The sequence below is a fragment of the Enoplosus armatus genome, chromosome 6, assembly GCF_043641665.1.
Source record: "Enoplosus armatus isolate fEnoArm2 chromosome 6, fEnoArm2.hap1, whole genome shotgun sequence".
In the NCBI taxonomy this organism is placed as follows: Eukaryota; Metazoa; Chordata; class Actinopteri; order Centrarchiformes; family Enoplosidae; genus Enoplosus; species Enoplosus armatus.
Window position 1 is genome coordinate 5,350,221 of NC_092185.1, and position 23,442 is coordinate 5,373,662.

The 23,442-nt window shown below is 41.3% G+C and overlaps 1 protein-coding gene across 1 annotated transcript in view; it reads left to right on the plus strand.

The window, feature by feature from the left end:
* The first annotated feature begins 790 nt into the window (after window positions 1–790).
* Window positions 791–23,442, plus strand: part of LOC139286063 (voltage-dependent calcium channel subunit alpha-2/delta-4-like) — a 57,982-nt gene continuing 35,330 nt past the window's right edge. Inside the window, exons 1-19 of the mRNA XM_070906728.1 lie at window positions 791–912; window positions 6,533–6,614; window positions 10,017–10,133; window positions 10,932–10,991; window positions 12,028–12,190; window positions 12,282–12,413; window positions 12,769–12,829; window positions 15,370–15,520; window positions 16,026–16,100; window positions 17,039–17,128; window positions 17,622–17,735; window positions 18,756–18,834; window positions 18,949–19,082; window positions 19,372–19,389; window positions 20,570–20,647; window positions 21,340–21,420; window positions 21,567–21,641; window positions 21,850–21,936; window positions 22,737–22,808. Coding sequence (XP_070762829.1) covers window positions 791–912; window positions 6,533–6,614; window positions 10,017–10,133; window positions 10,932–10,991; window positions 12,028–12,190; window positions 12,282–12,413; window positions 12,769–12,829; window positions 15,370–15,520; window positions 16,026–16,100; window positions 17,039–17,128; window positions 17,622–17,735; window positions 18,756–18,834; window positions 18,949–19,082; window positions 19,372–19,389; window positions 20,570–20,647; window positions 21,340–21,420; window positions 21,567–21,641; window positions 21,850–21,936; window positions 22,737–22,808 — 1,791 coding nt within the window. The remainder of the gene's footprint in view (window positions 913–6,532; window positions 6,615–10,016; window positions 10,134–10,931; window positions 10,992–12,027; window positions 12,191–12,281; window positions 12,414–12,768; window positions 12,830–15,369; window positions 15,521–16,025; window positions 16,101–17,038; window positions 17,129–17,621; window positions 17,736–18,755; window positions 18,835–18,948; window positions 19,083–19,371; window positions 19,390–20,569; window positions 20,648–21,339; window positions 21,421–21,566; window positions 21,642–21,849; window positions 21,937–22,736; window positions 22,809–23,442) is intronic.

Here is a 23,442-nt window from a genome sequence, read left to right on the forward strand (position 1 = left end):
GTTTCAGCAGCCAAACTGAACCTCAGGGTTTCTTTTTTTTCCGGGTGCTCTGATTGGTTGCAGGAGAGTCTGTCTCCAGAAATCGCTCTAATCCTCTTAGATAAAACAGAGCCCTCGTCCAATCCCCTGCTCCAATCCCTCCCTCCCCTCCCTCCCTCCCTCTCTCTCTCTCTTTCTCTCTCCCTCACAGTGTGGGGAAGAGGAGTTTTTAATCCAAGTGGATTATGTTGCAAATTGGGTGACAGTGGAGTCGAGCGGCTGCAAAATCTGCTGCAGACTGCTGACTTTATGTGCTCCTAAATATCTGCAAATTAACCCACCTATTGGTGCTGGTTTCATGAGGAGCAACCTGAAAAAACCTGGAAGAACCTGGAGCAGGTGCAGAAATTTCTGTCACGTTTTTTTTCTTTGGAGTCTCTGAGAAGGTCTGATCTTTAACCTCAAGAGTTTTTTCTTCTTCTTGCACCAAAACTAGCTTTTACCTCTTTGTCAGTTTGTCCTGGACGACTTTGACGTCATTAAAGATCCTTTGGAAGTTTCTTTACTGAGGATGAGAAGCTAAAACAGGAAGCGGTGAGAAGATGCCGGCAGCAGGACGGGTTTATCCTGACATGACGGAGAGCATTCAGGGTGAAAAGCCCACCACTGTGACCCCCATCTCCTACTCGCTTTAGCCAACATGAGGAAGCCGTTTCCCACAAACTCTTTATGATCCTCTTGAACTTTCAGAGCTGATCCCAGTTTGTGAAACTGCCTCCAAAATTTTAGAATCCGAGCTGCGAGGAGCTTGATGCCTGGTGTTGGAAGCAGGATGGAGGGCAGGACGCCGGGGATGAGGAAGCTCCTGGGGATTCTGGGATTTTTCTGCCTGTGGATTACAGCTCAGGCTCAGATGAAGATCCCACCGGAGACGTAAGTGCACTTCCTCTACTGGATCTCAGCTCCTCTGTATCTCCCACCTGCTGCCGCAGAAAGATTATCACATGTACGATCACACAGACGGACGCTCAGCTGAACTGAATTTTTTGGTCTGTTACAGCAACATATTTGCTCTGTAAATCACTTGTCCTGTTTAATCCTTTGAGAAAATATCAGAAACCAAAAGGGAGAAATTCATGTGGGTGGGTAAAGTTTGCAAGCGAGATAGCCAGTTAAGCTAGCTGCTCAGCTGCAGCATATTAAACAGCATGTAGACGTACCTGAGATTGTCTTCTTGTCCGTTTTGATGCTGCTGTCAATCAGACACAGCGACTGAGACAGTCAAGGATTCTTTGATATTTCCCCAAAGATCTGTGTTTTCTTCCTGTTTAATAATAAACATTGACAAAACATTAAAAAAAAACACTGAACTTTAAATTGATCCATTTTGTTTACAGCTAAACCCCCAACAGTTTGTGGGGACATCATGCTGTTCATCTTATTTCTTCATGCAGCAGTTGGTCCAAAACACAGCACAGTGGCAAGGTGGCTGCATTTATTTGCTTGTCTGCAGTCTGGTCTGTTAACAGTAGAGCAGTGGGCTTGTAAGCAGAAGCTTCTACTGTTGATGTGCCTTTTGAGCAAGGCATCGTACTGGGCAGCTCCCAGTGTGAACGTGTCAATCTGTGTGGATGTGAAGCTCATAGAAAACTGGACTTGTTCCAGATAAATTAAGCCTCACTCCCGGAGTGCTCTGTGTTTACATGCAGATCCTGAGGGAATAAGTTTGTGTCAGCTGACTGCGGTTTTCTCTCAGGACTCACTGAAATCTGCTCTGTTTCTGTCCACAAGTCTGAGCAGAGAGATTATTCCCAGTGCTAGAGTTACAGCTGCTTTAAACCATCTCATATCGGCTGTCTAATTTAAAACTTAACATTAACCTGCACAACAACATGTCTAAACCTTAACCCCAAATTTATCCTGAACCGTATTCCAACCTTAACCTGTAACATCAAGTCTTGACCTTCAAACAGGCCTTTGAAGAAGTCAGAACAGGACTTTCTATACAAGAGACATACAAGAAAACACACACTGTATTGAGAAGGAAAGGAAATGTTGCACCGAAACAGCTGCTAATAACTGGACGTAAAAACACAAAAAACAACAAAATACAATCCAGGAAACCAAAAAATAATAATAATAATAAACACACAAAACATATAAACAACTAGAAAAAGAAATGTATAAAATAGAGCTGTCCTCAACTTTCCTTTGCCCACATTTTAAACTGCTAAACTTCCCAGAATTCACCTGTCAGACAGTCCGGGTGGGTTGTCTTTCTGCCTGTTGTAGTTCATGCTAACAACCTCATTAGCATGAACCTGTCGGGCAGTGTTAGAGTGAGGCAGCAGTGGCTTCCTGCAGCGCTGCAGCTTCCTGGAGGACACACTCTCTCTCCTCCATCACCATCTGTGTGCCAGCATGGCTCACAGCCCCCCACCCCCCCCCGGTCACCTTCTACCCTGACCCACATTCACCACCCGACTGACCACTGCAGGCCTGGACAGAGACCCATCGGCTCTGAAATACAGACTGGTGTCATACAGTGAATCGTAATGCGTGTTTATGTTCACCTGAGAAGGACCTTCTGCGGTTTTGGGAATATATAAGGAGGGAGTTACGAGCGTTACGTTGTTAAACCGCAGGAGAAGGAGGAGGCTGGTCAACGAAGCATCTGCTGTTTGGTAATGTTGTTTCTTGACTGCAATCAGTCCGAACCTTCACCAACCTTGATCATATGGGGTGGCACGTGTGGGTCGTTTGGGAAGGAAATGACCCATTTTGTCATTAGTTCTGAGGTTTTTGGTCTGATACTTATTTTCAGACAAAAACATCACTCAGCTGTTTGGGGGGAGTTTGAGAGTTATTTGATTCTGTCTCTTCAGTCTCCAGGTAAACAGTAAAAATGTCACCTTCATGTTACAAAATCATCTACCAGGAATGTGCGGTTGCTTGTATCTAATTGGCCGCAGCAGCGTGTTGCTGGATGACGTTGTGTTGCAGCAAAAGTTCAACTTTTTTGCCAGACAACTCTGGGTGCTTTTGCTTTCTTTAACGCAGTATTGTAGTCTATCTGAACATGCCTCTATGCGACCATCCCAAGTGGGAAATGGCACAAAAAACAGTGTTTATTTTAGTACACATGGCATCTATCTCATGCCTGTCCGTCATTGGAAGAGAGATTTCTTCTCTGTTGCTCCTCCTGAGGTTTCTTCCTTTTAATCCCCTTTAAAAAGTTAGATATTAAGACTTTCTCATGCTGATTTTGTGACTTTCACTCTGACCTCTGGGCTCCTGTCGTAGTGTCCGGTGGTTGTTTGTTCTTTCGTTACGTCACTGCAGGTCACTGTCTCGACTACTGACTGTTCGACCTTCTTTCTGCTGGTTGTAACTTGAAAAATGAGACGATGGCTGCGTTCCGATTTGGCTTCAATCTGTTGGGCAGATCAGCCCCAGCAGGATCAGGATCAGCTGATTAGATTTTGGAGGTGATCTTGATGGAGGATTTATTTTTTGGGGCATTTTTAGTTGAAATTTGCGACAGATGGAAAAGACAGTGCAGGTACATAAGCTGCACCTTTGACCATCAGGGCCCCTTCATTTTAATGACTGACTGCTCACATTATTAGGTTGATACAAGTTGATTTGTATCTAAAGTCCAGAACTCATAAAGATGTCTCTCTGTACAAGTACAGAGAAGCGTTCAGTGTGGTGGGGGTCTGAGCATTACACTACACGTCACGTCCCACACATAGATAGTGCTCTTAGTGTGGGATGTGATGTTTGAAGCTCTTTTGTTAAGAGCCCGAGATAAAAGACTAAAGAGTAAATCTGTAGAGAGCTGAAGGCCACACAGAGGGATTTATGGAGGATTGTTGCTTCAGTAGTCGGAGAGGGCGTCTTGAAACTGAAACAACAGGTGCCCGAGTTTACCAGCTTTGTGTCCGTAGACTGAATCCCGTACAGTAGATTTAGCTGGTAAACAGATAAAACCTGTAAATGTAAACTGCACAATTCAGTTCAAATCAGTTTCTCACAGCTCATATTTGGGGAACGTTAACTGGAGGAGGCCAATTAAATAATAGTTTAGTACAAACAAATTGTACTAAAGGAGTTGCATCTCATTATTTGGCACAGTTAAGAAAACTACATATTTCATTATGTTGGAGTTTTTATTGTTTACTCTGAATAGCCTTTTGAATTTTTGTACAACAGCTGAGATTTACTGATTCACAGTGATGACGAGACCAAAGTGACGGCAGAGTTTCTTTCTTTCATTTTATTGACTGAATATTGTGAAACTGGAAACAAACCCACGCATTTATTTTTAAACAAACCCACAGCCTATGTGTGTGTGTGTGTGTGTGTGTGTGAGTGTGAGTGTGTGTGTGTGTGTGTGTGTGTGTGTGTCTGCACTGAGAGGATTAATGTCCAGAACAGATGGATCAATAAACTCCTCCGTTGTTCAACACATGCTGAGTAAGCATGCGCACACACATAAGTCCTACTTCAGTGCTGTAAATTGGCAGTGTGTGTGTGTGTGCGCGTGTGTGTGTGTGTGTGTGTGTGTGTGTGTGTGAACTCTCTGCTGACATCGCACTGTCTTCATCCTGTATGTGTAATTATTTACCACCTGGACATAAATATTCTGGCCAGTTTCATATTTATTACAGTTAAAATATTTAAAATGATCTTAGATGCAACATGAAATGTTCAGCTGTGAAATCATTTCATCCTCAAGCCATTTTATTTAACATTTATGTAATCAGGATGAGTCTATGTCCTAATGGGGACACATCCATGCTTTGTTTTTGTCCTCATGTCAAACAGCTCAAATGTCCCCCTGACGTGATAAAACTGAACCCAAACCTGAACTCACCATCCAGATCAATAGAAAAGTTAGGAAAATAAAGAAAAAACACTAAAACTAAAAACAATCAAAGGCTGTAAGATTAATAAATAACTATAGATATCTAAAAAACATGAGGAACTGAGAAGCTGGACAGCAGGGGGGATAAAGTGCACTATCTCAGTATTTTGATGACGTCTGCATTAGAAGTGTTTACAGGTTGTAGGATTGAGAGCTGTGTCGGCTCTCTGGAGTTACAGCTGAACCTGACGAGAACTTGTTTCACTGCTATTTAAGTTGTGTCATATCAGAGATGTCTTCAGTATTTTGGCAACATTAGGATCAGTTTGCTATTATATAATGGACTATTTGTCATTGTATTATGACTTGAACTCATGGTGCCTTCAGGTCCCGTCTGTAGTTCTCATACTGGCTGCAGCTCTGTGTTTCGTGTTGTGTTTTTGTGTAATTGTGCGTTTGTGCCGAGCAGACACCTGCAGCTCTGCTGTGACCCAGATGAAGAACAGATTATCTAAATCTCTTTCATCACTGTCATATTTAACAGCCTTTTTCTGCTGTAACTCACCGCTGCTGCGGAGCGTCACCACGGCAACAGACGTGCAGTGTGTCCCAACAAACACACTGTTTACATACACACATACATACAGTTCACTGCGTGTACTAGAGCTTCACTAGCTGCTTGTATATGTTTATGATTTTATTTGTGGGGTTTTTTTTGTCATAGAACTTTATTAAAGTCAACACATGAACAAACAACAATACAACAGAGTGAAACGTCTCATATATGGTGTTTAAGGAAACAAACAAAAAAGGGTTTGAAATTTAAACAGTAATAATAATAAGAATAAAGACTGACATATTTGTAAGAATTGCACAAACATGATATTGATAAGAAAAATTATATATTTTTTAATAAATTGTGAGGTCAGACTTAACCACGGTGACATCCCGACTACCACATTACCACATTCAGCAGTACTTCTATTACTCCGACAACAGTTCCTATACTCCTACTATGACTGTTTCTACTGCTATTGTTACTAAAAACTTAACTACTATCACTACTTCTGTCTTTTGTGGTTTGACACAGACGTCTCAGTTGTTTAAGTGAACTTGTTTCCTGAACCTGTGTTCAGTTTGACGTTAAGAAAAGATTTATTGTAAAATAAAATAAAGGTGCAACTTAAAACCTCAAAGCTTTCAATCCAAGTTCAAACAATCCAGAGGTTAAAACGTCTTTGTAGTCACTCTGTTGGTACTTGTTCTTCACGCCTGACTCCAGTTTTCAGTCCTTTATTGTACTTTTTGTGTTTAACTGGTTTGGATGTCTGTAGCCTGCACTCTGGCTGAGTTGGGTGGAGGTCGGAGGTGGGTGGTGCATGGTTGGGGAAAATATGTATGTTACCAGAAGATGTCCTGCTATATTATTGATTTTATCATACATATATTGGGTGTCTTGCAATCACATGTAGGACAGGCCAAATGTTAAACTATATTAAACCACTATATGTATTATTTGCAGTACGTACAGTAGAGATTATTTATGCAGCAGCTTCATTGTGTAGTTGTCCATTGTTGTGTTAACACGTTGACCACCACTACAGATAGTAATGATGTTGTATTATTGAATCCTGCAGATTTGGTCCTTCATGTTGTATTTTGCTGTCTGTCCGTCTGTTTCAGGGTGCAGCAGTGGGCGTCTGTGTTCTCTGTTCAGCTTCGAGAAGTCACCACCAAATACTCCGGCTCTCTGCTGCTGCAGAAGGTAAATGAAGTCAAAATCAACTGTGAACACGGTTATGTGTTCCCAAGGCCAGGAGTGAATCTCCCTGTTCAGCCTTCTGGACCTGATATTACCTGATTTAAGAGGTTCTGTGTATGTTTATTGGTGTCTGAGTGTGGGCAGGTCCACATGCGGACCTTCACAGCTGTGCAGACTCTGAAAGTATACGTTTTGTTTCACTTAGTGCTTTTAAAGTTGGAGGAGCGAAGTTTAGGGCACCCTGGTTCCTTTTTTGGCGTAGACGATATTAAATGGAGCTCAATGTGAAACTTCAATCATTGGTACAAAAGATGAACAACTGTGTGAGAAAACAACACCCAAGGTGCATTTAAGTATCAAACGTTTCACTCAAAGTTTTATTGTTTATTGTAGTAATTAGAGCCAGCCTTCTTCTTAAACTGAGGGAAATAATGATTTCTCAGAAACAATCTGAGATCATTAAAACTAGTGGTCATAACATAAGCCTGTAGGACTGTCACATTATCTTGTGTTTCTTTGTTGAGGAACATTGAGGAAATGTTTAAAAGAAAAATCTGAAATGAGAATTTACAGCAGGGAGAAATACTTCTGGAACCAGCTGCTTTTCTCTAACTTTTCTCTAACTTTTCTCTTTCGCCACCTTTCGACACACAATGAGGGTTTCTTTCAACTGTTAAAATGCAGGTCAACATCAGTCAGGAAGAGATGTGGACTTGTTTCTTCGGGCCAGAGAGAATCGGATTTCTTTTAGACTAGAACAAGAGAAACTCAGCCCCCCAACTGATGCTGAAGCTTCACGTCAGTTTGGTCTATTTCTGGCTCATGTGGGTCTCTGGTCTCTGTTGAATGATTGTCTACATGTAAAATAGAGGCTCTAGACAGAAGCCAAACATGACATTTATGACATTTCATTGATCAATGTTCTCTTTCAGGCTTTGCCAGAAATGTTGCAGTTACACATTAGAACAAGAACAATAATACAAAAACATTCTCTTTTCTGGTTCTTTTCTCATCCTGCTTTCATATTTAAAGTCACTATGAGGACTCAAATGAGACGATGCTTTTCTTTTAACTGATAAAAATAAAAGGAACCAAATCCAGCTGAACCTCAAACTGGTCAGAAGGCCACCAGACTGGTTGAACTGGGAACAGAGAGCTATAAGGGAGTGTTTGTCTGTGTTTGTGAGTGAGCGTGAGCGTGTGTGATAACGTCTGTCTGTGTCAGTGTATTTATGTGTGTTTAGCAGAGAGCGCACACACACGCACACACACACAGGGATCATGGTAATGCCCAGATTGAGGACCGAGCCCTCTTTACCGGCGTCAGGATTTGTGGCCTGTTCTGATTTTAGACATTCATCCATTTATCTGTCAGATTTAGATTTATCACTGGCAGTCTGCAGTTTGTCTGCTTCCACACACACAACCACCTCCTGCAGTTAGAACAAACAGCCCAGAAACACGTCTGTAAAGGAAGTGAATCCACATAATTACTATATTATACTATTACTATAATAACTTGGACTTCCTGGTTCCCTGCAGTTGCTTTCTCTTGTAGTGGATGAGAGAGTCTGAGATGTCCCGAGCCGATCCTAAGGATCATGTTGGGGCTGATCCTGGCATATTTTAAAATCTGAACTCTGCTGTGCTCTGTCCACCTCAGCCTGCTAGCGTTGCAGCGCTGCTCTCCTTTACGACAATCGGTATGAATAATTATTTGGGCACAGCGGTGAGTGACTCTCAGTTCTGACACCCAGATTGGCAAAATAACATTAGACAGCGTTTGCTAAGCTCTGACTCTGACCCTCTTTCTGATTAGCAAAGCTCAGTGTACAAAACATTCAGGTAGCAGCAGCTTCTTTAGCCAGCACTGACCGTCTCTTTTTGCTAATCCCATGTGTAGCTTGACGACAGGTCAAAACTAAACCTGTCTGGTTGAAGTGGTGTCTCTACTCGTCTTTTCTGGAAAGAAGCCCCACTCTATAACACTACAGTGAGATGTCTTCTCTCTCAGGACCTTCAGTATTTTGATTGATAAGGTGTCACATTTCGTGTCTATAGCTGATGTTTCAGATACATGGTTGATCTACATTTAGGTAAATATAAGTTTCAGATTGGACTCGGCAGATACCCACTGTTAGAGGATTCAGATCGGGAAACGTACGAGTGACCCTACATTTACAGTCGTTGTGTTACAGTCGATACTTGTTTTTCTGCAGAACGTTTCATTTTTATTTCTTGTACAAATACCAGACATCAGCAGCTTCCATCCGAAAATGGCAGATTTATCAGGCTGGAAAGACCTGCAGCCTAAAGTTCTGGGTGTTGAGTTTTCTGTACGAATGGATGCAGATCAGAGACACCCTCTGAGGTAACACCAAATGCTTCGCTCTGATCAAGTATTATTTTCTGCTCAGTAAGTGGGTTGCTTGGACTAATTGGAATTAGTGAATGACTTAATCGAGTGATTCAGAGTGTAAATAACCTGACTCGGCTGTGCCTCCTCACTGTCTGCTGGCTGATCCACCTCAAGCTTCTTGATCCAGAGAAAGTAACCTGATTACCTCAAAGAGCCTCACTGTGAAACAAAAACACGCATCTCAACATCACAGCAGCTGATTTAATCTGAATTATCTGTTCAAAACAAACCAACCTGCCAACAGCTTTAGATCAGTTTCACCTGTTTTCCCTGTTTCAATTACTGTGTGGAAGCATGCTGAAATAAAGCAGATGAGGATTACTGCCTAGATTGAAAAAGATTTTTAAAAACTCTTCAGTTAAAAAACTGAAGAACTTGATTTATGATGTAAACAAGAGAAATTCATAACTCGTTGGCACATCACATTCTGAGACCCATTACTTTTTTATTTTAATGAAGACGACACAGCGAGTTTGGTTTGTTATTCTTTACTTGGATCCCCATCAGCTTCCACAAAGTAGTTGGTAGTCTTCCTGAGGTCCACACAATAAACAAACAACAAAACAACAACAAGAAAAGACAAGCCAAATATCAAGACCAGAAAATAAGGGATATAAATCTGCAAATGAAACAATAAACAATATTGTCACAAATACTCAGCAGCAAGAAGAAAATAGAAACAGTCAAAAATGTTCCAAAGCAGCAAAAACTAAAAAAGTGCCACCAGATTATCTGCTTTAACACAAACAGGATATGAATATAAAACCACTAGAACGGTAAATGTGATCATGTTGAATGGAAGACAAATGACATCTGGTCTTCTGGGGAAGAAGTTACTCTATATTTGCCCTCGGGTCTGACTCCAACCATTTGTGCATGTGTTTATTTGTGTATTTATTTGGATCCACTTTAGCTGATACCAGCTACTGGGAAGTCTTGGTTTCCTTGAAGCCATCTCTTCAAAATCTGGTTTTGTTTCCTCTCAGAAACTGAAAGATGTGGAGTCCATCGTTAAGATCGTGGAGCTGGACGGAGGCGACTTGGTGAAGGACTACTCTGACGAAATCGAACGAATGTTGGGAAGCAAGATGAAGTCGGTGAAGGTGAGGACAAAGAGGCTTCTTCAGTCTATATGTGTTGTATGTGATGGGATGCTGCAAAGACCAGTGTGTAGTATAAGCAGCTGCTTATATAAAATCCATTTAAGTTGGGGGACTCACAAAGAATTGTCAGAGTCGAAGCAGCAGAGGCTCAGATATCTTGACTTTTACTCTCTAATACAGGTCAAGGTCCAAAAACACTGGTTCACTGGTCCAAATCACAAGTTATTCTAGGTCCCTTTGTGCTTCTTAAGTACCCACCTCATTGAAACTAACGTGTGCAAACGTTTTTTTTTACATTTATAGTCTCCAAACCCTGATGACCTCACTATGACATCATCAGGGCTATTTCCTCCTCTAGAGACACCGAAGACATTTTACAATTGTTTACTGTACACTGAGTACAACTAACCATAACTCATGAACTGACTTTTCTGTGTAGAATCGGTGGCGTGACTCATTCTGTCACTATGTGATTATTCCTCTCCCTAATTTCTGCTTCTTCTTGTGAAATACTGACTAAAATTAAACAATCTGAGTGGGTTTTAAGGGTTTAACTGCTTTGGTTGCTCAGAGCTGTTGGTCTTATGTAACCTGTGTTGATGATGAATTAGACATGACTTCATTTTACTGGGTCAAAATCCAAAAAGGTTGGGAACCACTGCATTAAAGCATGTTAACAGTCCACACAGGCAGATTATCCCTCACATGGAACACGTAGTTTTTACTCTCTGTTGCACTCTGTACAACTCATCAAGACTTTTGTTCTCTGTCTTTCTCCTTGTCTGTTTGTTGCCTCAGAGGTTGGCGGAGTCTGCAGAGGATGCTGACCTGTACCACGAGTACAACACTTCTTTAGCGGTTGGTGCTCTTGTTTTGTCCTGATAACTAACCAGCTGATTTTTAAAGGACAGTTCCAGCCATTCGTGTTTATTTTGTACGTCAGGCAGCCATTCGTTTCTGCAGAGAAATGAAACCTGCTAAAGGTAGATAATCCATCACAGGTTTAATTGGTCTAAGCTGTAATTGGTCAGCCTCAGGTCTACTTTGGCTCCGCTGAATGCTAACATTAGCATGCTAACTGAGTGTGGATTACAGCCTGCAGCAAACTCTGCAGCAGATTGAAGCTTTAAAGCTTCAGCTGACACCTGAATTTAGATTAGGTCAAACTTCAGTGATCCTGTGAGGAAACTGGGTCGACTCTGCAGCGACGAAAATAAAAACATAGGAGGAATATACCGTAGCAGAGTATACAAGAGTAGGCTTTACTTGTTGATTCAGAAGTTCTTTCTCACTAAACAACCTGACTTACAATACTTTTGTAATCTGGTGAAAATAATATTGTTGTTGAGCTGTTTATTGTATTGTTAGGCTATGCTGGGAAAGCTAACTTTTTTGATATTATCAGTCGTATAAACAATTAATCAGTCGGTGGATCTTGTAGTCTGATGCCGTAGACCCCTACTTTGACGAGTCAGCACTCTTAGCTCATCCACACAGAGTACACAAAGTCGATGTTTGCATTTGTAGGATGAGACACAATATAACAATAACTTGTTAAAGCTGTTTGTTTCACTAAATGGAGCTAATTAATAGCAAATTGCCTGCATTTACCACTTTATGTGAAATAACATTTCACATGATTATTAATATGAAATGTCAATAATTTAGTGTTATAATAAGTTTTAAACTTGATATGAGAATAAAAGTATTATAAATAAAATATAATATAGTACAAAATAATGATTTTAGGCACTAATTGGTTGGTTGAGGATAGATATTAACTCCTCAGTCAAGATCCAGATTTATTATCAAAACTTCAAGCTGTTCCAACGTTTTCTCCCAAAGTCAGCATCTTATTCTGAAAGGAAACCTCTCCATGTCCTCTTCCTGTCAGTTTGATTACTACAACTCGATGCTGATCAACACGGTGGACGAGGACGGGAACAACGTGGAGCTGGGCGGAGAGTTTTCCCTAGAAGAGAACGAACACTTTAACAAAATGCTGGTGAACACGCAGCAGAGCGACATCCAGATTCCCACCAACGTCTACAACAAAGGTCAGAGGTCATCATTACACCTGTCAGCAGGTGGTTCCTGAAGGTTTAGCTTTGCCCTCGGGTCTGACTCGGGATGCTCCTCTGTGTGCAGATCCCAACATCCTCAATGCCATCTACAACTCTGAGGCGTTAAACGACGTCTTCATCAGTAACTTCCAGAAGGATCCAACGCTCACCTGGCAGTACTTCGGCAGCTCCACCGGCTTCTTCAGGATCTACCCCGGTGAGTTTGAGGCTAATCCCTGGAGTTAGCTGATGTTTGCTTGTAAATTACCAGTTTTTTTCCTGCTACAGCAGCATATCTGCTCTGTAAATCACTCATCCTGTTTTGGTTTTTAATGATTTTAATGGTGAATTTTGGTTTTAGTGTATGTGGTTGATCAAATTGTTGTAAACCGCATTTGCATAAAGCAGTAATGACACTGTTCTATCATCGGATATATGTTGAGAAAAAAATAAATAAAATCTATTCAGGAATCTACGGTATATTTGTAATGTTTCAGTCCACATAATCTGTTGAAATGTTCAGTTTGGTGGATGTTGTGTCTCTCTGTGTTGACTCCATGTGTCTCTATCAGGTATTAAATGGACTCCAGACTCCAACGGTGTTGCAGCTTTTGACTGCAGGAATAGAAACTGGTGAGTTCAGTCCACCAACAAGGTCTCATATTTAAACAATAAAATGGTAATGCCGTTAGTCAATGCACCACTTTGGTCCAGATGTAAATATCTCAACTATTATTGGATGGATTGTCATGAAATTTAATACATGATTTAAGAGGTGATGCCCTGACTTTTCCGCTAGCATCACCATAAGGTTGACATATTTTTGCTGTGATATTTGGCACACACCTTCATGCTTCAACTGTAATAACTTTGACTGACTTTTCATGTCGTGCCCTTAGCAGGTGACAATGTTAATTTATCCAATACTTTGGTTTATGACCAAATATCTTAAAAACTAATGACATTCTCATCAGCCTCAGCTGTACTTGTACATGTTTAGTGCTAATTAGCAAATGTTAGCATGTTAGCAGTGTCATTGGAGCATGTTGGCATGCAGACGTTAGCGTGAAATGCAGCCTCACAGAGCTGCTCGCATGGCTGTAGACCGGTAGTCTTTTTTTATAGTTGGAAACTTGTTAAATACGCCAGACTGTCAACCTCGACCATGCTACTTCCTCTTTTACCTCAGAGATAAAACGTTCATTATTCACCCGACCACAAGAGGGCACTGTTTAAACAACGTTAAACAATGCGCTCTGCTGGATTTCAATGAAGCTGGGGAAGATAGATATACATTATATTCAGTACTTATTTGCTCTGCTGTAAACACTGAGACAGATGGGTTGCTTAGTTTAGTTTGTTGATAAAGGTGTCAACTCGCCAGCAGAACTGGAAACAGGAACATAAAGTCCAGTAACAAAAGAGGCTGGAAGCAACTACAAAAGGCGACTACAGTATATTTCACTGCCTTCAGTTTGCCTCTCAGAACTACCTGCACCACTAAACCTCTTCCCTAAAAATACAGTAATTGCCATTCTGTTTGTTGATCTTTTAGTTAAAACAGAAAAATCTACTAATAAATGTGTTGCCTGGAAAATAAATAGGTCATAAATATTTTTACTCAAGAACGTGGTCTTTCGATTTGAGAGCACGCCCAGATTTTGTAATGCTTTCCCTCATATACCATTGCCCATACTTTTTACTATAATACCTACAAATAATGCCATGTTAACCAGCCATCCGCTAGACTCTCGCTCCTGAGTCATGAAGGGGAAGTCGTTTTCCCCTCTAGCACACTGACGGGAGGCCGGTGTAGATATTATAGAAAAAGGAAGATAAGGGCTGAAGCTGAAGTGCAGGAAATCTGTGCAAGCAACAATATATCTGAGTGCAAGCATACAGTCTGAGCAGAAACAGAGCAAATCTAAGCACAAACAAGGGCTATTGAAAAACCATGCTCTTGAAAAAAGATAGCAAAAAAGCCTCATACAAATGCTACATGCTTTCATAGTGTTGGAAGAAGAAAAGTCTCCAAAATCATGATGTCAAATGCACAAAAATGACCATCAAGTTGATGGTAGTAAAAAGCCGACATAAAGAACTTCACTAAACTGATGTTGTTAAGTGTTTCTGTTATTTTGTCCACCCTCTGTCTATTTACCACGTAACAACAGAAATTAGTACGATACAAAAAGGGAGAAAATCCCCACATAACGCTGAGTTTCAGTCAGTCTGAGGCGGCCGTTGCTGGCTGTGTGTCGGCTGAGCAGCAGCCAGCCAGAGTCCTGATCCTCTGGAAAAAGACGATAAGCTGCTCCTTAGCCGGGTCACTGCGGCCCACATGGCACCATATGCGACTGTTCATGCATTTCTAAATAATACCAGGGAGCTGCATATGTCCCTGAACGCCTCGTCACGCTGCATTACTACAGCTGAGCTGGAAAAGCTGCAGCTTGCATCTGCTGAGAGGAAACTGCAGCTCAGAGGGACTCGTTTTTACTTGTTTTGTTTTTTTTTACTAATAATGTGGAGTAACAGGCGTATACTGTCAAATCTGATCCATGTAGAAACATTGAACTCTTCACTTGTGTCAGTAGATGTAGTGTGTATGATCACAAGAAATTAATTCTAAATGATTTATTAAGAGCTGTAAAGATCAGACACATGTATATGAGACTGTGAGTGGTCGAGTGCGAGACACATTTACACTCCAGCTCGGTGGATTTTAAATGATACAATAACTGTGAGGTTAAAGTTCATAATATTTGATACTTCATAATGGTTTGTTTTTGTCAGAAGAGTTTACTATTTTTAGCCAATACCAATATGAATACATACATAGAATAAATATGAAGTAATATATTGCAAAATATTCAAATAAATTATATTATTTTGTTTTAATTATTGTTATTAATTATTGTTATTTACATAGTTTCATTAGTTTTATTATATCAATGTTTGAAATTAAGCTCTATCTAATGCACACCTATACAGGGGCAAAGGAGATGGTGTGAGGAAGTTGAAACTTTCTTGTGCACATGTATTTGATATGTGTGAGGGAGGTCTCTGTCGGCGTTCACTCTGTTTAATAAAAGCAATACAAAATGTTATACAAATAAATGTCGTAATGTGAATAAATAATCAGTGAGTGTCTTCTGTGATCCCGTGTTCAGGTACATTCAGGCAGCCACGTCTCCAAAAGACATCATCATCATGGTGGACATCAGCGGCAGCATGAAGGGGCTGAAGATGACCATCGCCAAACACACCATCAACACCATCCTGGACACACTCGGAGAGAACGACTTCGTCAACGTCATCGCTGTGAGAAAAACACACACACACACACACACACACACACACACATATTTCTATGACCAAACACAGCATCAGTTATGTCAGTGGTGCAGGAAGTATTCAGATCTTTTACTTAAGTAAAACTAGAAATTCTCTATTACAAGTAAAAGTTCTGCATTAAAAGTGTTATTTCAGTGAAAGTATAATCAGGGAAATGTCCTTAAAGTATTGAAAGTAGTAAAATGTCCCCTGTGACTGTTATATATCATATCATTAGATTATTATTACTCATGCATTAATGTAAAAGCAGGATTTTGCTGGTGTTGTTGGAGCTCATTTTGAACTATTTCGTATCGGACTGAAACTAATGATGATAAAGTACAGTACTTGAGTAAATGTACTTCGTTACGTTGGGAGGTTCTGGTCCTGCTTGTGATGGACAGCGTGACGGCTCTAGTGCTGTTACTGGTCCAGGGATTCGAACCAGCGCCTGCTGCTTGCTCATGAACCTCCTGTCTCCTCCTGTGTGCAGTACACCGACTATGTTCGGTACGTGGAGCCGTGCTTCAAAGGAACTCTGGTCCAGGCCGACTTGGACAACAGAGAGGTAAGGCCATTATGTGCTTCATGGAGGCTTAAAGAGCTGACGAGGCATCTTAGCAGCCACCACACACACACACACACACACACACAGAGGAATGCCCTCAACGTCACTGTCAGATCAGCATCTCGGCCTACTTCTTGGCACACCAAGCAAGTGGAGCGCTGTGTGTGTGTGTGTGTGTGTGTGTGTTTTTGTACAGTACTTTTATCTTTGTGAGGACCAACATGAGTTGGAGACTTTTAGAGGGAGCATAATTTTGGAAAGCGAGGACATTTTGTGTTCAGTCCTAATGTCTTTAAAGGGCTGTGTGAGGGTTAATACTTGGATTTAATGTTAACATTACAATTATGACTTGGTTAAAGGGTCTGTTCACCCACCGGGAATACTTTCTATTTTTTAGTACTTTTTGTACCACAAATGAAAGAGACAAATATCTTAATATCTCTCTGTCTGTCTGTCTGTCTGTCTGTGTGTGTGTGTGTGTGTGTGTGTGTGTGTGTGTGTGTGTGTGTCTGTCTGTCTCTCTCTCTCTCTCTCTCTCTCTCTCTCTCTCTCTCTCTCTCTCTCACTCCCTGTCTGGCTGTCTGTCTGTCTCTCTCTGTCTCTGTGTTTCTCTCTCTCTCTCTCTCTCTCTCTCTCTCTCTCTCTCTCTGTCTCCCTCTCTCTGTCTGTCTGTGTCTCGCTCCCTGTCTGTCTGTCTGTCTGTCTGTGTCTCGCTCCCTGTCTGTCTGTCTGTCTCTCTCTCTCTGTCTCTGTGTTTCTCTCTCTCTCTCTCTCTCTCTCTCTCTCTCTCTCTCTCTGTCTGTCTCCCTCTCTCTGTCTGTCTGTGTCTCGCTCCCTGTCTGTCTGTCTGTCTGTGTCTCGCTCCCTGTCTGTCTGTCTCTCTCTCTCTGTCTCTGTGTTTCTCTCTCTCTCTCTCTCTCTCTCTCTGTCTCTCTCAGCACTTTAAGCTGCTGGTAGAGGAGCTGCATGTTAAAGGAGAAGCGAAGATCAAGAACGCTATGAAGGAATCCTTCAAAATCCTCAATGAGGTTTGTGTCTGTTAATGATCACAGGAGCAAAAAGACTGAAAATGAAACTGAGCTCATTATTAAACAAAATAAGACCTTAAAGATCTGTGTGATTATTGTAAGATATTAACTTAATTTGTTACCACTGTTGCTGTTACAAAACATCCTGTAGGATATTTGGAACAATTCTGCAGTTTCTAAAACATGTTGACAGTGAATTTGAGGTTCTGTGGTCCTAGGACTGTCCCCTCTTTGCCTGGCGGGTAATCCAGCCTTGACAGTAACACTAACTCTAAGAATAAATCATAAAAATTCAAATCCTGAAGTGAATGTGATGCAGAGGACACATAACAGTCACTGGTAACCCTGTTAGAGTATAGATGGTTCTTATATTGTGTTCTGAATCAAGTGGACTGGAGTCATATGTAGTTGTTGCTCTGTATGTGTGTTGTGTGTGTGTGTGTGTGTGTGTGTGTGTGTGTGTGTGTGTGTGTGTGTGTGTGTGTGTGTGCAGGCGAGGGCGAACGGTCAGGGCAGCATGTGTAACCAGGCCATCATGCTGATCACAGACGGAGCCATGGAGGACTTCGAGTCTGTCTTTGAGGAGTTCAACTGGCCTGAGCGCAGGGTGAGAACCAGGGCTGAGGCCCAGAACTGGAGATCCTCCCAAGTTCACTAGGATTTCTCTGCAAAATCCACCACTGAAATTAACTGCTGGAACGGGACGTGTTTAGCACGGAATAATGGAATACTGTCAGTAAGGCTCTCTCACCAAAATGGTGACATGTGACAGATTCTTCTTTCATTCAACTGCATACAGTAAAAAAAAAAAAAAAAGTCAGAACAGCGATAAAAAACATTGACATCATTGGGAATTGTTCTGTTCTGGGTCAATGAGACAGAATCTGGAGGGAAGTCAGGTGTTAAAAGCTTTAATTATGACAGTAGGGTGGTAACATAAAACTATTTGAAGGATATGATGAGTCAGTTTGTTCAGTATTTTAGTCTTTTATTGCCAGAAATAGAAGCTTATGTGTAACATCAGGGAGGGACCACCAGCCCTGAGTAGAAATAAAATGACACACAAAGAAAAGTTACAATCCTAAACTCGACTCACTATCAACACAAAAAAAACAGGAGACGGGTCGTCCTGCAAACAGTAACTGAAAATAATTAATTGATTAAGTGAAATCTAACAGCAAGATTACTTCCTTTCTGAAGGTAACTTGACAGCAACATATCTCACAATACACAAACACTGTGGGTGAAAACAGGCAGCAAAAGTGACCGAGAGGCTTCGAAGTGCAGCTTAATATACCCCCCCACGGACTGTTATTGGCTGCAGGTCCCCAGATTCACCAGCCAATAGCACGAGGGAGGAGGACGAACCAGAACTGAGGCCCACAGAGCCTGAGGAGACACACAGCACATTTCAACACATTACACCTTCACCTGTCGGGGGATGGAACAAAAAAATAAGATTACGCTCTATTTTCTGATCAGTTATCTGCAGTTTTCAATCAAACTTCAATTATGATAATTCTTGAAGAGAAGTCATATATTCCAAAAAACTTATGTTGGGAAAGTACGCATGCCACAACACACAGCCGGCTGTAAGAGGAGTAACAACAAGTGTTTCTCTGTTCAGGTGCGAGTCTTCACCTACCTGATCGGCAGAGAGATGACCTTCGCTCAAAACACCAAGTGGATCGCCTGCAACAACAAAGGTCAGCGGTCTGTGTGTGTGTGTGTGTGTGTGTGTGTGTGTGTGTGTGTGTGTTCACCTGTGTTTCCTGACGTACATGCAGTCATATACTCTGTGTTTCTGTGTGTTTTCTCAGGTTACTACACACACATCTCCACGCTGGCTGACGTGCAGGAGAACGTCATGGAGTACCTGCACGTGCTCAGCCGACCAATGGTCATCAACCACGACCATGACATCATTTGGACAGAAGCCTACATGGATACTGTGGTGAGCCGAGCCGGCCAATCGGAGAGCTTAAAGGAGCAGTTCATTATTTAGACTAGGGATTCTTATTACATCCATATTTACATCAGATATGAAGAAATAAAACCTTTTTCTTCATTTACATTTGGGATGAACTTCTCCTTTAAGTCAACGTACTGTTCAATCATCATCATCATCATCATCATCATCATCATCATTTTCACTTCACCTTCATCTATCTGCTTCCTTCCTCCCTGTGTTTCGGCTCATTCTCCCATGATCCTCTGGGCCTTTCCATCCATCGCTCCGACAGCTTCCCAACACCAAGGAGGTAAAGAAGAAGAAGTTGTAGTTTTAGATGAGCAGTCAGTTCTTCATCACAGAGTTCCTGCAGGAGTTAACATGTAGAACAAGACGGTTCTCAGCCTGTTTGGCTCCAGACTCCCTCAAAGTTCTTGAATATGGTTTTAATATTAATGGTTTATCTGAGAGTTAAAGAAGTAGCAGGACAAAGAGGAGAGACATGTTTTAATCAGAGGTTTTAGGAAACTGTATTTTTGAGACATTGGCAGCGTAGAGACTCCAGAGTTACTCCTGCTGATCAAAAGATCCTCTGCCAGCTCGTTGTTTAAGTTTGGAAAGTTTACACAGTTTCAACGACTTTCAAAACATCAACGCTGTTTCTTAATGTACAAAAGTACAGAAGATCTACAGTTTTTTTGTTGGATTAGTTTCCCCAAACTCTCTATTCACATTTTATTGTCTTTATGTGCTCCCACACTTTACAGCCAGAGAAAAGTTTCAAAGTTTGATGAAACATTTTCGACATATTAACGTTTATTAATGACTCCCTCCAAGTTATTTCATGACCTCCTGAAGTGTCATGGCCTGCATGTTGAGAACCACTGGTTTAGATTGTAGTACTTTTACCACCAGAGTGTCTTTAGATGTACGCAGAACTGCAGCAGTCCTACAGCGCCACCTGGAGTTCAACCTCAGAGTTGTACTAGCTGCAAACAGTGTCACAGTAAACATTATATTATATTTGTGTATAGATATAAAATAATGTGCTCTATATATATATATATATATATTAGATTATATGCTTTATACATAGATGAGGAAGAATAAGCTTTATATAGAAAACAAACTGGGACAAACTATGACCTCAAAAGTCACCCTGGAGTTGAATCAAAGCCCTTTGATCTGAAAACAAAACACATATCGTAAGCTTCACAAGGTTACGATAGGATAGGTGATAGGTGTTAAATTACATAAGATTAGAAAGTGGTTCTGTTATTTTGTCCTCCCAGCACCATTTAATCCAAGCACAGATTACATGGGGTCACGTCTCCTGCTCCATCACTGATAGCCGGGTAGAGAGTAACGCTGTGCGCCGCCATTTTAAATGTCTATCTTTAAAAAGCCTTTCCTTGATCCATCATTTATGTTTTGAAAGTGTGTTTTTCTGAATGACCACAGTGTGTGTTGAATGTCTTGCTGTGTCTCAGCTCTTCACCACCAAAGCTCAGAGTCTGCTGCTGATGACCTCAGTGGCCATGCCGGTCTTCAGCAAGAAGAAAGAAACGGTCAGTGTCAACTCTAATGCACATTTATGTAAGAATGAAGTACAAGATGTCACATTAAACCCAAAGGTTTTGCCAAGTGGAGAGCAGTTGTCTGTCGATAGCTGTGTTGGTTTGTCTTTCTTTGGTCCAGAGAGAAATATCTGGACAAATATTCGATTTTATGGCGATTCAATTTTATACAGACATTTCTGGTGCCAAGTGGATGAATCCTAATGACTGGTGATCCCCTGACTTTTTATCTAGAGCCAGCAGCAGGTCAAAGTTTGTCAGACACTTCATGACCTCCAAAACTAATGCAACTTGAACATATTTTAACAAGCTAACATGAGCTAAACATTTAGCTACGTGTTAACTAGTTGCAAATTAAAATGTTACAGTCACATTTTTAAACAAAAGCAGTTTAAACTGGATGTGAACAGGATGGGATGTTACTTTGGGTATTTCCAGCAGCTCTAGAGGAGTCAGAGAGTCAGAGTGAGGACTTCAGAGAAAAACCCATCAGAGAACAAAAACCACAGAGACCCCTTCGTACTTCCACAGGAGCAGGAAACAGATTAAATGTATTTGTAGTTGTAGTTAAACATCACAGATTGATGAGATCTAATAGTATCAGTTGATCAGAAGTTTCTTCAGATGTCTAAACTCTATATAATAAAGCAGTATTATAGTGACCCTGCTGCCTGTCTCTCCAGCTGTCCCATGGCATCCTGCTGGGTGTGGTCGGCTCCGACATCCCCCTGATGGAGGTGATGAAGCTGGCACCCAGATACATGGTGAGCTCAGGCCTGTTTGAATCATATCTGCTCCATTTTCTGCTTTAATCCAGAGTAAGACATGAGACGACAGATTTCACAATAAGAGCTTAAATGTCAACATTCCTCGAGCTTACTTCCATGTGTTTCATCGTCTTCCTCCACAGCTGGGAGCTCACGGCTATGCCTTCCTCATCACCAACAACGGTTACATCCTGGCTCACCCTGACCTTCGACCTCTGGTGAGTTCTGTTTCATTACTGCAGAAGATATTTAGTTCAAGAGCCACAGCAGCTCTGATTTACTAGAGCTCTATTTAAAGTAAGAGATGTACTATTACAGTATAGCAGATGTCCTGAAGGGTCCATTAAGGGGAAAAGGTATTAAGTATTTATAAGGACAGTTATACAGTGTTACACACACAGCAACAGTGTGTCCTCTGTCCTACAGTATAAAGATGGAAAGAAACTGAAGCCGAAGCCAAACTACAACAGTGTGGATCTGTCTGAGGTGGAGTGGGAGGATACAGAGGAGACGGTAACCACACACAAACACACACACACACACACACACACACACACACACACACACACATATACACACATTATTTGAGGACAGAATTATAAATGTTTTTTCAGATATCACCAGATGAATCTCAGCTAGCAAAATTTGGAGGAGTGAATGAACAGCGAGTTGGAATGAAACCCTTCACACATTGTAATCTAATTTTAAAGTCTAATCCCGGGTTAAGACTACACGATAGTGTATCAGTACGATCCCGACAGACGTAGGACACCGGGAATGAAAATGGGCGTTGGACGCGACAATTGATGGTTTTATCCCGTGTAGTGTATCTTTTTTTTTTTTTTTTTTGCCTTTTCTCACCAAGTACCACAAATTCTACCATGTGTTCTGACGTTGACCAACAGGAGCACAGTGCGCTCTTCAGTTGTAAACGTGGCGAAGAGAAAGCGGGATGATGTTGTCAGTGCTGCGAGGTGAAACTGTGACACAGAGGGAAGTTTTTCTTTCCTTTTTAAGGCAGTGTCATTCACACCACTTAGGGCGCCATTGTTTGTTTTTACATTCTTGTTCCCGGAAGTCGGACCCTAGCACCTCCATCCTGACATCACGCAGGTCGTGAAAGACGTGAAGCTATGATTGGTCGGGACTAACTGGGACTGTGTTGAGTCACAGCAAGAATTTATGACTCTGTAATCACCTAATTGGACACAGTGACCATCTCAACAGACATCTTGTAGTCTGAACCCGGCATAAGAAGAAGAAGAAACTAATTTGACTTTTGTATTAACCTTGATCTCGTCCCGCACTTCCAGCTGAGAACAGCCATGGTGAAGGGAGAGACTGGCAGCAGCAGCCTGAACATCAGAGCATCAGTGGATAAAGGGGTGAGTGAATCAGTCAATTCAGAGTGTTAATCACAGTTTCTTAATATAACACCCCAATTTATTTTCATACAAGTAAAAGTTGTAACAGTTTTGATGTTCACACACAACATAGGGATGATTCTGGAGATTAAAAAAGCAGAATAACTGACCTGCTGTTATTAAACATCACCTGTCAGATGTGTCTCAAGAAGAGATGTAATTTAAGTTCCTGGTTTGTTTGAAATAAACAGCAGCACCGAGTTGTTAGCATGAGCGGTGACAGCTGCCATGGCTGCACAGACAGAGATAAGAGCGCCTGCACAGACCACACTCACCCTCAGTGAGAGCATGCATTATGACGTGTAGTTAAATTACCAGCATTCAGACTAAAAGCACTGGATATTTTAGTGTGGTGTTGGTGGACATAACAGAAATTAAACCTTGAAAACTTACAAATTTTATTATAGTGTATATTTTTTATTTTATTTTATTTTTGTACATACTCTCATTTCTAAATTTATGCTACTTTCTGCTCTTGAATGGGAGCACCGGTACTGTATAATTTCCCCCTGGGGAACAACAAAGTATTTCTGATTCTGATTCTGATTCTGAAATAAGTTATAAAGACTAGGAACGAAGTTAGTTTCCCTCCAGC